At 44.0% G+C, this 15716-nt stretch overlaps 1 protein-coding gene across 3 annotated transcripts in view; it reads left to right on the top strand.

Annotated features, from left to right (window-relative positions):
• SLC25A13 (solute carrier family 25 member 13) overlaps positions 1-9846 on the top strand; it is a 232817-nt gene extending 222971 nt beyond the window's left edge. For all 3 annotated transcript variants that reach the window (XM_040260484.1, XM_040260483.1, XM_040260485.1), the window contains exons 16-18: positions 8098-8256; positions 8350-8440; positions 8702-9846. In XM_040260484.1, coding sequence (XP_040116418.1) covers positions 8098-8256; positions 8350-8440; positions 8702-8888 — 437 coding nt within the window. In that variant the 3' untranslated portion in view covers positions 8889-9846. The remainder of the gene's footprint in view (positions 1-8097; positions 8257-8349; positions 8441-8701) is intronic.
• The last annotated feature ends 5870 nt before the right edge of the window (positions 9847-15716 follow it).

Here is a 15716-nt window from a genome sequence, read left to right as displayed (position 1 = left end):
CTCTAATTAAGTGTTGCTTTTTTGATTAAAGAAGGGCATTTCAAAGTGCTTTATGGATAATATCAAATGAAGGATATCTAATACTTATCAAATATTACAGAGCAGCTCATCCCAGAGGGTCTTAATTTCACAGTGGTGAGGTAGAGGAACAAGTCAGACAGCAGTGATGGTCCTGTGATTGTTGAATTAATTAGTTTAAGTAGCAATTCAGAAATATCTTTTAACAGCTATTCAAAGTACAGATACGGGAGAGTTATGAGGTGACCGATCATGATGCTTTTACAAATGTATTAGAAGAATTGAGTTAGGAGAAAAGTACCATTGGCACATAATTATGTAAAATATAACAATTTTTAAATTATGTAGACATAAAGCTTAAGATAATTTAAAAGCAGTTCTTCAGTTCAGTTCAGTTGCTCAGTTGTGTCCGACTCTTTGCGACCCCATGAATCGCAGCACGCCAGGCCTCCCTGTCCATCACCAACTCCCGGAGTTCACTCAGATTCACGTCCATCGAGTCAGTGATCTTATATCCTTAAAAAAAAAACAAGTAGTAGAGAAGGTGGATGAAGGTAATGGACTGAGCATATTCATCCATCTTGCCTCGTAGATACCTTAAAATGTTAGAAAATACTTTCTATAAGTCCTTATTAGTACCAGCCTTCAGAAGACAGGAACCAAACTTGAAATGGCAAAAAAATGCCATAGCCCAAAACACAGGCAGGAGAAGCTGCTTTTATTCATGTCAGATCAGTTCAGTTTAGTCGCTCAGTCATGTCCGAATCTTTGCAGCCCATGGACTGCAGCACACCAGGCTTTCCTGTCCATCACCAACTCCTGGAGTTGACAGACTCATGTCCATTGAGTCGGTGATGCCATCCAACCATCTCATCCTCTGTTGTCCCTTTCTCCTCCCACCTTCAATCTTTCCCAGTATCAGGGTCTCTTCAAATGAGTCAGTTCTTCACATCAAATAGCCAAAGTATTGGAGTTTCAGCATCAGTCCTTCCAATGAATATTCAGGACTGATCTCCTTTAGGATTGACTGATTGGACCTCCTTGCAGTCCATGGAACTCTCAAGAGTCTTCTCCAACACCACAGTTCAAAAGCATCAATTTTTCAGTGCTCAGCTTTCTTTATAGTCCAACTCTCACATCCATACATGACAACTGGAAAAACCATAGCTTTAACTACACGGAACTTTGTTAGCAAAGTAATGTCTCTGCTTTTTAATATGCTGTCTAGGTTGGTCATAACTTTTCTTCCAAGGAGCAAGTGTCTTTTAATTTCATGGCTGCAGTCACCATCTGCAGTGATTTTGGAACCCCCCAAAATAGAGTCTGTCACTGTTTCCATTGAATTGTTTCCAGTCTGATTTGGAACAGACTGGTTCCAATCGGGAAAGGAGTACATCAAGGCTGTGTACTGTCACCCTGCTTATTTAACTTATATGCAGAGTACATCATGAGAAATGCTGGGCTAGATGAAGCACAAGCTGGAATCAAGACTGCCGGGAGAAATATCAATAACCTCAGATATGCAGATGACACCACCCTTATGGCAGAAAGCGAAGAAGTAAAGAGCCTCTTGATGAAAGTGAAAGAGGAAAGTGAAAAAGTTGGCTTCAAACTCAACATTCAGAAAACTAAGATCATGGCATCTGGTCCCATCACTTCATGGCAAATAGAAGGGGAAACTGGAAACAGTGACAGACTTTATTTTCTGGGGGCTCCAGAATCACTGCAAATGGTGACTGCAGCCATGAAATTAAAAGACACTTGCTCCTTGGAAGAAAAGTTATGACCAACCTAGACAGCATATTAAAAAACAGAGACATTACTTTGCCAACAAAGGTCCATCTAGTCAAAGCTATGGTTTTTCCAGTAGTCATGTATGGATGTGAGAGTTGGACTATAAAGAAAGCTGAGCGCCAAAGAATTGATGCTTTTGAACTGTGGTGTTGGAGAAGACTCTTGAGAGTCCCAAGGACTGCAAGGAGATCCAACCAGTCCATCCTAAAGGAGATCAGTTCTGAATATTCAGGACTGATATTGAAGCTGAAACTCTTAATACTTTGGCCACCCGATGTGAAGAACTGACTCATTTGAAAAGGCCCTGATGCTGGGAAAGATTGGAGGCAGGAGGAGAAGGGGACGACAGAGGATGAGATGGTTGGATGTCATCACTGGCTCAATGGACATGAGTCTGAGTAAACTCTGGGAGTGATGGACAGGGAAGCCTGGTGTGCTGCAGTCCATGGGGTCACAAAGAGTTGAAAACAGCAAGTGACCTGAACTGTTTCCCCATCTATTTGACATGAAGTGATGGGACCAGTTGCCATGATCTTAGTTTTCAGGATGTTGAGTTTGAAGACAACTTTTTCACTCTCCTCTTTCACTTTCATCAAGAGGCTCTTTACTTCTTTGCTTTCTGCCATAAGGGTGGTGTCCTCTGCATATCTGAGGTTATTGATATTTCTCCTGGCAGTCTTGATTCCAGCTTGTGCTTCATCCATCCCATCATTTCTCATGATGTACTCTACATATAAATTAAATAAGCAAGGTAAAAATATACAGCCTTGATGTACTCCTTTCCCAATTTGGAACCAGTCTGTTGTTCCATGTCCAGTTCTAACTGTTGCTTCTTGACCTGCATACAGATTTCTCAGGAGGCAGGTCAGGTGGTTGGTATTCCCATCTCTTTCAGAATTTTCCTCAGTTTTTTGTGAGCCACACAGTCAAAGGCCTTGGCATAGTCAATAAAGCAGTAGATGTTTTTCTGGAACTCTCTCGCTTTTTCAGTGATCCAGTGGATGTTGGCAATTTGATCTCTGGTTCGTCTGCCTTTTCTAAATCCAGCTTGAACATCTGGAAGTTCACGGTTCATGTACTGCTGCAGCCTAACTTGGAGAATTTTGAGCATTACTTTGCTAGTGTGTGAGATGAGTGCAATTGTGCGATAGTTTGAACATTCTTTGGCATTACCTTTCTTTGGGATTGGAATGAGAACTGACCTTTTCCAGTCCTGTGGCCACTGCTGAGTTTTCCAACTTTGCTGGCTTATTGAGTGCAGCACTTTCACAGCATCATCTTTTAGGATTTGAAATAGCTCAACTGGAATTCCATCACCTCCACTAGTTTTGTTCTTAGTGGTGCTTCCTAAGGCCCACTTGACTGCATTCTAGGATGTCTGGCTGTAGGTGAGGGATCACACCATCGTGGTTATCTGGGTCATGAAGATCTTTCTTGTACAGTTCTGTGTATTCTTGCCACCTGTTCTTAATATCTTCTGCTTCTGTTTGGTCCATACCATTTCTGTCCTTTATTGTCAGATCACAACCAGATAATTTCAACCTCCAAGTGAACAATGGATAAAATGCCTGGAGTGTGGGAGTGAGGTTGTAGGGTAAATGGTTAACACGAGTTAAGGAACTTCATTTACTGCGGGAAGGTCGGCTTGCTCCTCTCTCCTCCTTTTTATGTGAAGCTTCAGGCAATATTTGAATCCCTGCTAAAAGCCCAGAGCTGTGTTCTAAAGAAAGGAAACTTGCCTGGAGAGGGCAGTTGTAAAGAATGGAGAGCAGAGCAAGGTTTATGGTTATTCCAGACCTTTACCAAAGGCGCGGGCGGGCGGGCGGGCGGGGGCGGGGAATAAACTAATGGCAGCTCTTCCAAAGAAGGGTAGGAAATAATTCCTTCTACATCCAGCGTGAAGCATCCCACGTGGCAGGATTTGGAAGGTCCCTGCCCTGCAGGCCTATCTTTAACTCCTGTCCAGTTGCCAGGCCTTACCCATTTCACAAAACCTGTGAATGGACCGCCCTCCATTCAGGAGCCCCGTGGGTGAGGCTGACCCGGGTGCAGTGGGAGCCGTCCACAGCACTCATCAGCCTGGCCTTTGAACTTGAATGCCAGTAGACAGCCAGGGGTCCTCAGACAAGAGGAGCAATAAGCTAAGTAAACAGAAGAATGACCGAGAAAACAGGCCATTCAGGGAACAGAGGAGAACTGTTAAGAACTATAATTAAGGTCCTCAGATTTGAAAGAAACAACCAGTCAGGAAGCTTTCTCAAAGTTAATGAAAAGATAGCTAGAATTTAAAATCCATAGAAAAACACCAGATTTGACGCATGGGAAATAAAGGCATGGGAGAAAACACACAAAACCCTCTAGAATGTGGATCACAAATGGGGCTTCCCAGGTGGCTCAGTGATGAAGAATCTGCTGCAATGCCAGAGATGTGGGTTCGACCACTGGGTCAGGAAGATCCCCTGGAGGAGGAAATGGCAACCCACTCCAGTATACTTGCCTGGGAAATCCCATGCACAGAAGGAGCCCGGCGTGCTATGGTCCATGGGGTCGCAAAAAGTCGGACATGACTGAGCAACTGTACATGGATCACAAATACAGAGGTGAGAAATAACAGAAAATTTAAGAGAGATGTAAGATGTGCCCAGGAGCTCTAACGTCTGTTTAATGGGACTCACCCAGGGAGAAGTATAAGGCAAAGAGGACAGAAAACAGCCAGGGATCGAAGACTGGCTGCTCGTCCATGGTGCCGGGTTCCCTCACAACCCCAGGAATGGAGGGTGTGAACCGCAGTCTCCTTCCCAGTGGGCGCACTTGCCTTCAGGAGTGGGTGCCAGTCCCAAGGTGGTCCCTCCCAACCAGGGCTCAGGGACCCCCACAGACCTCTGGCAGGCAAAATGAATGTAAGTGAATTTAAGAAAGAGGAGAATGTGGGATGTACAAAACTGAGCAAATCAAAGTCAAACCCTAGAGTCAGTCTGAATAACTGCTCACTTTGGTTTGTGTTTTTTATCCAGGAAGGGTCACTGGGAGGCAGGCAACAGAAAGGAGGACAAAGCTGGCCAGGTTGGGGCGGGAGGTGGGGGCGGCGGCGGGCAGCTATGCGGTGCCAGATCCTCAACTTGCAGAGAAGACGTCAGGGCCCATCAGTTGCACATGCTGTAACTGTCACACCTGTGCAGCAAACACACATTATTCAGTTGAACTGAGTCCGGAAAGGGTGAAATCAAAAGGGAAACCCCTAGAAGCAGAGAAAATAAAAACCGGAACCCCAACCCAGGATGGACGGAATCGCCTCTGAGACACAGCTGAATGCCTTCAGTGCCCCCAGTGAAAGCGAACACGTTTTAGCTAAGTTGTGAAAGGAAATGTAGTCATCTGAAGTCTGAGAAAACAGTGACATAGAAAGATGGGAAGAGAGTGGATGGAAAATACATACCCGGCAAATACCAGTGATAAGCAAGTGTAGCAATAATAATGTCAAACTGAATGGGATTCAGGGTTTAAAAACATCATTCAGAAGCACAGAGGCGTATTTCACACTTACGTAAAATTCACCAAGGAGCCTCACTGTAGGATCAACATAATGTGGTCTTATAAAACCTCAAGTTAGAAGTATGACAATAATGTGATACTTTCTAAATGAAAATCTTTGTGCTTTTCTTAGCAACTGATATATCATTTAGGTAATGTACGTAAGGGTGCAAAGGGATTTTGGCAAACTCTTAACGCTGATTCCCAAATAAGTAGCTGTTAACTTTTGTGTCCCATAAACAGAGAAGCACTTTTTTGTTTGTTTGTTTTTTACAAATACTAATGGAAAATTTGTTAAAATTAAGGATGACTCACCCCAGATTTGTTTTTTTTTGTCTTATGATATCTGTTTATTGGTTTTTGCTGGGGTCTTTTTTTTTGAGGTACAGGTTATATATAGTATTATATGTTTCATATGTACAGCATAATGATTCACAATTTTTAAAGGTTATATTCCATTTGTAATTATTGTAAAATATTGGCTACATCCCCTGTGTTACACAATATGTCCTTGTACCAAAGTTGTATTTTGCCAATCATGCTTTCTTTTTGTGGTAAACAAACTTCTACCATCTAGCTGCTGGGCACCCCCTTAAAGAGTTATTTTTTTGATTGGCTGGAGAGCATCCCATGCGCAGTAGGTGGTCCGAAGATCCCATCATATGTCTCATCACTGAAGCATCAGGTGGGAGGCAGGTCTCGTCCGTTTCCTAGCCTCCTCTCGCTCTCCCATCTTTGGGACCGAGAAAAACTTGACCTCTTGATCAGCATCATCTTATCCTTAAGCAAGCCAGGAGAAACCAGGCAAAGTTGCTCCAAGTCTTTTCCATCCCTGATCCCCCAAATCAACACATGTCCGGGAGCCAAGCTCTTCCCGGTAAATGCTGCCCTCCTGGCCTAGCTGGGGAGCAGCCTGATGTTGCCTTCCTGGTGAATTTAGTAAGTCTCCATACCAGAAATCCCGTCCACAGGGATGTACTCTGCCCCTCGGCAGCCCTAGCAGCTGTCCTCCAGGGAGAGGTGGGAGCTGGTGGTGGAGAGGATGAGAGTCCTGTGCAGGCCGCCCTGTTTCCAGCACCCGCCCCCACTCCACACACACACCCACACATCCCAATCAGTTTTGCCAGACAACTTATTAAACATCTTACACGTTTCCCTTAGCATTCTTATTCCACGGATCAGTGTCTTTCCTCCCTGCCCTCGCCAACACTTCTTTCTTTTTTCATACCAAGTAGCTATGAAAACTACCCTAACTGAAGGAAACTTGTTACCCATTTTATTGCTTGTGTGTCTTTCAGAGTCACACTCTGCCATGCCTGCCCACCCTTGTAAGAAGGATTTTATTACATGTCTAAAGCAGACAGCCTTGCTAAACTCTTTCTAAACCAGGAAGTGAAACAAAATTGGTGGTGTGAACACAGTGGGTTTCTAAGCATTTTTCATGTTTCCTTCCATTATGTTGGAGGATAAATTCCTGGCTTAAAGTTAAAATAATTCCTCTAAGCTAATAGGAAATTCAGTATGACTTATCCAGTGAAGCACTGGATATAAAGCAAGCTTTTTCATATGCAAAGATGCCATGTGTTTCATAAAAACTGTTCAGATGAATGGTTGAGGAGCCTCGGGAAAGATGGAAGAGGAGAAGAAGATACAGCTTAGCGATATAAATGCAAACGTGTACTATGCGGATTCCCCCGGGCGCACACGCACACCCTGTAACTTTAAAGCTGTCTCTTAGAAGGATGAGATGGAGCTGTGAGCCAGACCACGTTGGTTTGGACTGAAATTCTTACAGAATTATTAAGCCTTAAAAAAAGCAAAGGAGATTTATGCATCTGCATTTGACCAATTTGGTTTGGAATAGGTTCATAATGGAAAAGTAATAAAACCATAAGAGACAGCGTCTTCTGAGTACAGTCTCGCTTTTAAAAAATCTAAACATGGGCTGCCCCAGTTTGGATAAAATGACTGTATAAAAATTTCCCATTGGTAATTTTGGGAGGGTTTTGTTGTTGTTGTTATTGTTTCTTTTTCATTGATTATCAGCCAGTATAAATTTTAAGATTTCTGGCAGATATTTTTTTCGGGAGATGCCAGTCATAGGAAAGAGGAATCCTAAAGTATTATCTGTGGGTGCGTCCCCCTCAGGTCACCCCCCACCTTCACATGTGCGCGCGCGCACACACACACACACACACACACACAATGTTTGTTTAGCTATCAGTAGTCTTTTCTGGTGTAACTGGAGAGCTTAGGGTTTGGAGGGTGCGAGTGGTTGAATGTGTGTGAGAAGGCACCTCCGCTGACTGCCAGCAGCCACAGAGAAGCAGGAAGAGGAAACGGATAACAAGCTTCACCTCTGAAAAATCAGACCCAATAACTCTGATTTCAACAGGAAAACAAAAAAGTAAAAAAACAACCACCAAAAACCCCCCCAAATCTTTCTCCATTTGTTTTCAACCACTTGAAGGCGTGTTGATACATAATTCCTTGAGACTGTGGAAGAATGTAAGCGTAACTAATGGAAGTTGGTGGTCTGGGGAAGGAGAGGCGAGGCGTGTACTCCATTAGGTATGGTGGAGTCTCCATGCCTGCAGACCAGAGTCACAGCTGCGTTTCCCAGAGGCGACAGCGAGCAGACACTTGACTCAATCCCAGCCTCAGCTTTCTTTCCGTGGCCGGCAGGGCACAGCACAGTGTCTTTTATACGGTGAGAACGGGACCCGACTGCAAAGGTGTTGTCTTTTCTGGCAGGTATGCCTGCAGCCTCACTGGTGACCCCTGCTGATGTCATCAAGACGCGATTACAGGTGGCCGCCCGGGCCGGCCAGACCACTTACAGCGGAGTGATAGACTGCTTTCGGAAGATCCTGCGAGAGGAAGGCCCGAAAGCTTTGTGGAAAGGAGCTGGAGGTATGGAAATAATTTGCTCTTAATTAAACCTTTGGTATCAGGCAAATTTTTAAAATCTTAACCCTGTCTGTTACTTTCTGTTCTCCCCCCAAGCTCGTGTGTTTCGGTCCTCCCCGCAGTTTGGTGTGACTTTGCTGACCTATGAATTGCTGCAGCGATGGTTCTACGTTGATTTTGGAGGAGTGTAAGTATCTTGCTAAACTTCAGCTGCTTCTAATACCCTGTCATCATCCAGAAAGGTATATCCTTTTAGTCCCTGTGATGAAGTAGAAGAGATGTAGGAAAATACTGAAATCATGTTATCAGATTCATTTCAAAAGGGAACATACAAGTAACCAGAATTCCACAGCTCCTCTATGATCCAGATGTTAGTAGTTTTTGAATGTTGCTTTTACCAAGTTAAACAAAAACCCTCAGATTCTCACTCTGTTTTCCCTCCTTGTAGGAAACCCATGGGATCAGAGCCAGTTCCTAAATCCAGGATCACCCTACCTGCTCCCAATCCTGATCACGTTGGGGGCTACAAACTGGCAGTTGCAACATTTGCAGGGATTGAAAACAAATTTGGACTTTACCTACCTCTCTTCAAGCCGTCAGCATCTACCTCACAAGCCATGGGTGGAGGCCCGTAGGAGGCCTGGCACCCACTGGGCCATCACTGCGTCTCTGGTGTGACTGTTGGAGAGAACACCCCACCTCAATGGAAACACTTCATCCCTGTCACTTACATCTCCTGTTTAAATTCAAGTCGAGGCTTTTGATAAGGTGAAATCATTCCTTTTTCTGTGTGTTTTCCTAACTAGATCATTGTGAAATTATTCATAATTATTCTTTGGGCCTCTTCTCACAAACCTGTGCTGGTACCTGACATCTCCTGGGATTTGGCCAACATTAACCTGATCTGGAGGAAGAAGCGAGTCTGAATAGAAATTAGAACCAGTCTCCTCAAATTAGGATTACAACCCAGAAGCAGCTACTGAGAAGCAATCATGGTGCTCCAAGCAAGTGTTCCTGTGCAGGAGACTGGGTGCATGTTTATAAAAAGAGAAAAAAACACTGGAAGAAATGAAAGTATTATCAGAAATAGCCAGCCCGGCTTCGGATTCTAAACACACACTAATTCTGACTCTGGATTATATTATGAAGCTTTGATGTGAAACATGTTGTTTTGTAATGGAAACCACATTGAAGATGTTTAATAATCATATTCTGTTACTGGTACTCGGGCTACCAGGGGGAGGTCTTTGTACTTTAGAGAAAGTACTCTTGGCTCTGCACTCGACAGACGGAGAAACCCAGAGACACAGCCCCACTCCTGGCTTGGGATGACTGCTCGTAGAAGGCACACGTGCTGACCGCTGCCTGTTTCAGTAAACACTGTAGAAAAACGCGGGCCCTCTGTTACTGATACCTACCCTCGCCCCTCCCAGCCCGCCGTAGTTGGCATCCATTTGCTTTTAAAATCCACTTTATCTTGAATCATGGAAAAATACATTGTAATATGCATTTTTATTTAATTTGTGGTGCCTCAAACAATGGTCAGAAGGCTCGTGCGTCTGTGAAGAAGGAAATAAACTATTTTTAAAGCTACTGAGTGTTTTTGCTCGTTATGTCATGTGGCAAATGACTGCAAGAGTGGTCATGATTGGACTCTCGGAGTCTCATTTTGAGGGTGGCTTGTTCATGAAAGCGGGGGTTTGTCTCGCTGGTCTCTCAGGGGGATGTGCACACACGTCTTCAGTATGCCACTGTTCAGTGTGAGTAAGAGAGGCTGTTTACATTTGATCCCGATGAGTGAGGGCCCTAGCAAACTGACTCTTGCTCTAGACATCCTCAGTGCTCTCTGCAGTTTCTTAGTGTGAGAATTAATATCGCGTTTCACTGGAGGTTGGGTATGAAAACGCATACAAAGTAGCTATGGTGTCTTCTAATCTTCTCTGACTCTTCCTCATACCAAAACCATGGACCACTGTGTGCAACCTGAAGTCCAGGCTGCACATATTTGACCCACACTGTAATGACCAGGGGAAAGGTGTTAGTCTTGAACAGAATTTCGGGTGCTCGTAAGGTTGCAGTTGTGCTCCTAAGTTACTTACTATCAGTTGAGTTTGAACTTCCTGTGTCTCCAAAATTTGCCTCCAGAAGAGAGCCGCAGGTTGACATTCAGAGTTACTGTTCAAAATGGGAAAGTGTAAAAACCATCTGTGAGTCTGCTTTGTTGTTGTTGTTGGGTGTTTTTTTTTTTTTTTTTTTCAGTGAACAAAAGCTTTGTTATTCTCACCAGAAGTAGGACAGATATATACATGGCTCCCTAATGGTTTTGGTGTGGCAAACACCAGAGAGAATCCCCTCCATCTCCCTGAGCTTGCCCCCCTCCCCCAGTCCCTTGTGTGATAAGCGTCATTTATATTTTAATGTCCAAGACCAGTCACAAGACTCCACATATGTCATAGAAATTAAGGCGGTGTTAAGATCCCCCGGAGAAGGAAATGGCAATCCACTCCAGTACTATTGCCTGGAAAATCCCATGGACAGAGGAGCCTGGTAGGCTACTGTCTATGGGGTCGCAAAGAGTCGGACACGACTGAGTGACTTCACATACATACACAGTAACACAGTGCTCAAGCTTTGTTATTTTGAATGTGGAGAAAAGTCCCGAGTGTAAACCCTGACTCCCTGCCTTTCTTTTCTTCAACTGCTTGAAATTTTATGGAAGATCAGATTTTCCAGGTATAAGTACTGACCCAGATCTCAAGACACAGTGCATTGCCCTGCTTGCTGCTTTTTTGTTTTAATATTTGCTTATTTATTTGACTGCTCTGGGGTCTTAGTCGCAGCATGTGGGGTCTAGTTCCCTGACCAGGGATTGAACCTGGGCCCCCTGCATTGGGAGCTCAGAGCCTCAGCCACTGGACCACCAGGGAAGTCCTCCTGCTTGCTTCTTTAGGAGGTGTTGCGTCTGGTGGGAGAGCGTCTTGGCTTCCCTTAGTCCTACCTGGAGCTGAGGATGATTCTCTTTAGTAAAGGAGAAAGCAGAGAGGTACCAGGAAGCCAAGGAGATAGGCCCACATGGCTGTGTTTCTTTAAAATCCTTGGCTTAGTCTGTTCCAGGGTAGGCAGTGACTGGAGACACGCAGGAGGCCCCATTTCCATCTGAGTTGTGCTCAGTGGGTGGTGCGACTGTGACATCCTTGAATAGGACTGCAATCACCGTGCGGTGAAAACCACGTCAAATTTGTTCTGGGTTTTCCTTCTTCCTGAAGTGACAGCACAATACTCAGCAGCGCTGTGGCCGCCCAGTCTGCACTGGCTCTTTTCCTTCTCCTCGCCAAGGGACTGAAAGCTGAGCAACGCCCACCCAAGGGGGCCAGCCTCCCCCTGCCCCGCTGTCCCTGGAGTCTCTCTCTGCCCCTGTCCACTCCTGATTGCTTAGGGGGAGCCGGGGAGAGGCCTGACTTTTGTGTAGCAATTTTTTTTCTAGGAGGGGAAAAAATGTGGAGCTGACCACAGAATGAACACGCTGATTCTTGGGTTCCAGCCGTGGCTGGGTTTCTTGAGGCTGGGTGGCACGCTGTCGCCAAGCTCATGCTACACCTCATAACCCACAACCATTCGCTGTGCTCCCTGGGGTTGCCTTAATCCCAAGCAGCCAGGGTTGCACAGGGGAACATAAGAATCCTGGCACAGAAAGGAGTCATTTAAAATGCTTATTGCATTTCAAGCTTCAGTTTTTACTTAGTGAAAATATTTACCATTGCTGGAAAACAATGTTTAAAATTTTGTTGCTTATATGTTGTTTAATGGTGTGGCCGATGTAAACCTCAGGATGCTTACATTTTGACAGTCTTCTGGAAATGTTTAACAGCACATAACTCAGTAAGCAGGGAATAAAAACTGGGAACAAATTGTGCTTGAAACTTTGCAACCTCCCCCTGGACTAGGTATTCCGCAAGGCACGCTGGAATTCTTCAGGTAGAGACAGGGAAATCTCCAGGTAATGGAATTTGGTGTCTTGTAGCCCCATTGAGCAACCTTGTAGATAAACCCTAAGAATCATCATGTGCCTTTTACCGCAGAAGCCATCCTTGTGGGGATGAATTTGTATCTTTGCCACTGAGTGAAATCCCATTTTCAGTTCAGGGTCATCAAACGCTTTCAGGATGGGGATTTTTCCAAAGATTTTTAAAAAGACACATTCCCTGGTGAGAGCAGTGAAATGTTTTTTCCACAAATGGTACTGCCCTCAAAGTGTTAGCCACGCAGTCGTGTCCGATTCTTTGCGACCCCGTGGACTGCAGCCCCCCAGGCTCCTCTGTCCATGGGATTCTCCAGGCAAGAGTACTGCAGTGGGGTGCCATTCCCTTCTCCTGGGGATCTTCCTGACCCGGGACCGAACCCCGGTTTCCTGCACTGGAGGCAGACTGTTTACTATCTGAGCCACCAGGGAAGCCCCTTGTCGGGGCAGGGAGGGAGGTGCCTTTGTTTTACCTTCTGGGAACAACCCAACCCTCACCAAAGAGTTCTGTTTTCCATGTTAGTGAGGACCACGGTGCAGGGGCTGGGGGGGGGGGTGATGCATGGGGGTGCACGTTTTAAGATCTGAGGCAGAAAAGAGCATTGTCACTTGTTTCTTTAAAACAGTGGAAGTCTTTAACCTGAAAGCCCAAATTGGGCTCCATGAGAACTGTGCTTGTGATGCTGGTTCCATAGTGCCTTGAACTTTGAGTAGGCTCTTTTCGTTTGGATGGACGGATGAACAGGTAGATGGATGGACGGGTTTTGATAATTTTTTTTCCAATTAGTAATCTCTATCATTTTCCCACTTTATAGGCCTTTTCAGTAGTGTTTTGAATGGCTGGAGTTAAAACCATAATTTAAAACAACCTTAATGTATTGTTCATTTACTTTAGAAGTCGTATGTACATCTTTTATTAAAGCAACTACAGCTATGTAAATTGGTTTTAATTAGCTGGTTACTCTGAGTCAGGAACTTTCATGTAAACTATATGATCTTTAAATTTCCTGGTCATGGTTAAAGATTTAAAAAATCATCCTTTTGAGGTTAGTGGTACATTAGGCTGTACCATTAGGCACATGAGTACATTAGCATTAAAACAGCCTTTCTTATCAATGAATGGTAATGACTTAGAACTCCTCTGCTCTTCGCTGCCTGACATCTGTAGGAGCACAGTGGCAAGTTTTCCTTTAGAAGATGCTGAAGACAACAGGGACTCTCTTTCAGAAGGGTTTGTTTTTAGCTAATGCATTAATTGACTCCAAAAACAGTCCAAATGGAACACTCTGCTTTCATCTGCTGGGGTAACCTAATAAAATAATGTTGTTTGTTTTTAGATTCCCGGCTGGTAAGGGGGGTTTTGCTCAAGGCAAAACCACAGTCCCCTCGAATAACTTTAGAAGGAGAGTTAAGAAGACACACTAATTGTGCCTGTCTGAGGTTTGCTCCTTCAAGGGCCCAGACACACCCCTTGCACACTGGTCTGGCTACCAGGGCTCCGGTGCCCACCGCCGAGTTGATTCTTCTGGCCTGGGCTGGGCTCCTGCTCCCTGGAAGATGCTTGATTTTGCTGTGAGCAGTTCTTAAGGAGATTTTAAAACAGACTCAAGCTCTCGGAACAGACTCAGGCAAGCACACTGTATATGCGATTCGTCTGACACACAGAATGGAGAAAGGGGAATTCAGGTTAATGAAAGATGACTGATTACAACAGGCTCCTTAACTTTCATCACCCCCTCCTCCATTCTTTGCTGCTTAGCCACGCTCTTGCTCTGGTGTGTTACTGGGCTACTTTCAAATGAGAGGGGGACAAGTAATCCTGCCCCAGCCTGGAGTTCTTCAGCCAGTCAGAACTCATTAAATGTGAGTATTACACGCTAGGCATGATCCCATGAAACCCTTCCCACATCCCTTAATGTAGATACTATTTTACCCCATGTGACAAATGAGGAAACCAAGACTCAGAGAGGTTAAATATCTTGCTCATGGTCCCACCTAGCAAATAGGATGCTAAAGTTTGAATCCAGGTCTGATGGCGGCCCAAGGCCCTGTTCTTTCTATATGAGCATTTCTCAACCCAGTAGAGGGAGTTCAAATTCTATGCCCAGAATTTCTTACTCTCTCCAGTTCTCAGTATCAGATGTATCATTCCTAGATCAGAGCCAAAAGGAAGGGTGACCTCAGATTATTTACTGTTGTTAAGTACATTTACTATCTCAAGACAATTCCAGAGCTTGAGGACCAGGTGAATCCTGACAAGCCTTTTGAGGTTCATCTTAAACTATTTTACAGCCTATTAAAGTCAGTAAAGAGAGGATTAAGGTACACTTGAAGCATTTGCCCCACGGGTTTAAAATTGGAAGGCAATGTGGAAAAAGCAGAGATAAATTTACAAACTGTTACAGTGCAATGTGATATGACGTGAACTGAACTGGACCATCTTAAAAATCACTACTATAATTAGAAAATGCCATTCTTCAACAAAAGTTGGAAATAATGGAAAAGCAACTTAAAAGTAAATATCTATAGGTACTTGGCCTCAAAGTGTGTCTGGAGGGAATGGAGACAGTTTACAGAATGTGGGATTTGTTGGCATTACTTTTGGACATAAAATCTCCATCACCCCTAATGGTGGAAAGTCTTGCTTTATTCCCAACAAGTTACCTGCTGTCCCTAAACTTAAAGGAGGCTATCTACCACTGCACTTTGCCAGCCTCTCTCCCATTCTTATATAAATGAAAGCAAATTACTGACTAACCCACACCAAAAACTTGTGGAATTTTCTTCCTGGGCAAAAGATATATATGTGTGTGTGACATATATATACACACACACACAAACACATATGTATTTATATAAATACATATATATATGTATTTGTGTATTAAAATGTCATGTTCCTTTTTCAGAGGAGTGATAGATCTCAAAATGTGAATTTTCGTTTTGAAGCAGAATTTCCAATGTACGTTCTAAGTATGGTATATGCTTAATCAATTTGAAAATTTATGAAGAGTTAGCTACTCCATGTAAGAGGTTGCCTTCTCTGATGCCCTCTTCATTAGGGCCAGCTCCAGTGTTATAAAAGGCTTACACTCTGTTAGAGTAACATCACATCAGAAAAAGGAAAAACTGGGGAGGACGGAAATTGAAACAGGTCTTTTTGCTTCTGAAGACAGAAGTGAAGTGATAGCTGATGTCTGAATTTTATTACAGTGAAAGCAGATACTTCTCCACACTTTTAATCTCAGCCTTTGTCCAGTCTCGTTATGAAATGTGTATTTCACCTTCTGAACTAAAGAAGCAGTTCACATTTGACTTGGAACTTCAAGCTACCTGTGACCACTACTTATTAAGTAAGTGATTTCTTTCTTTTTAAAAACAGTTTGCCTGTCTGAAAGTAAAAGAGAAAAACCATTATTTTTGGGTCTTTTGGGGACTTGAAATT

This window comes from Oryx dammah, unplaced genomic scaffold (assembly GCF_014754425.2).
Source record: "Oryx dammah isolate SB20612 unplaced genomic scaffold, SCBI_Odam_1.1 HiC_scaffold_18, whole genome shotgun sequence".
Lineage (NCBI taxonomy): Eukaryota > Metazoa > Chordata > Mammalia > Artiodactyla > Bovidae > Oryx > Oryx dammah.
The sequence above is the reverse complement of the archived record's forward strand: the minus strand, read 5'-3'. Positions and strand labels throughout refer to the sequence as shown.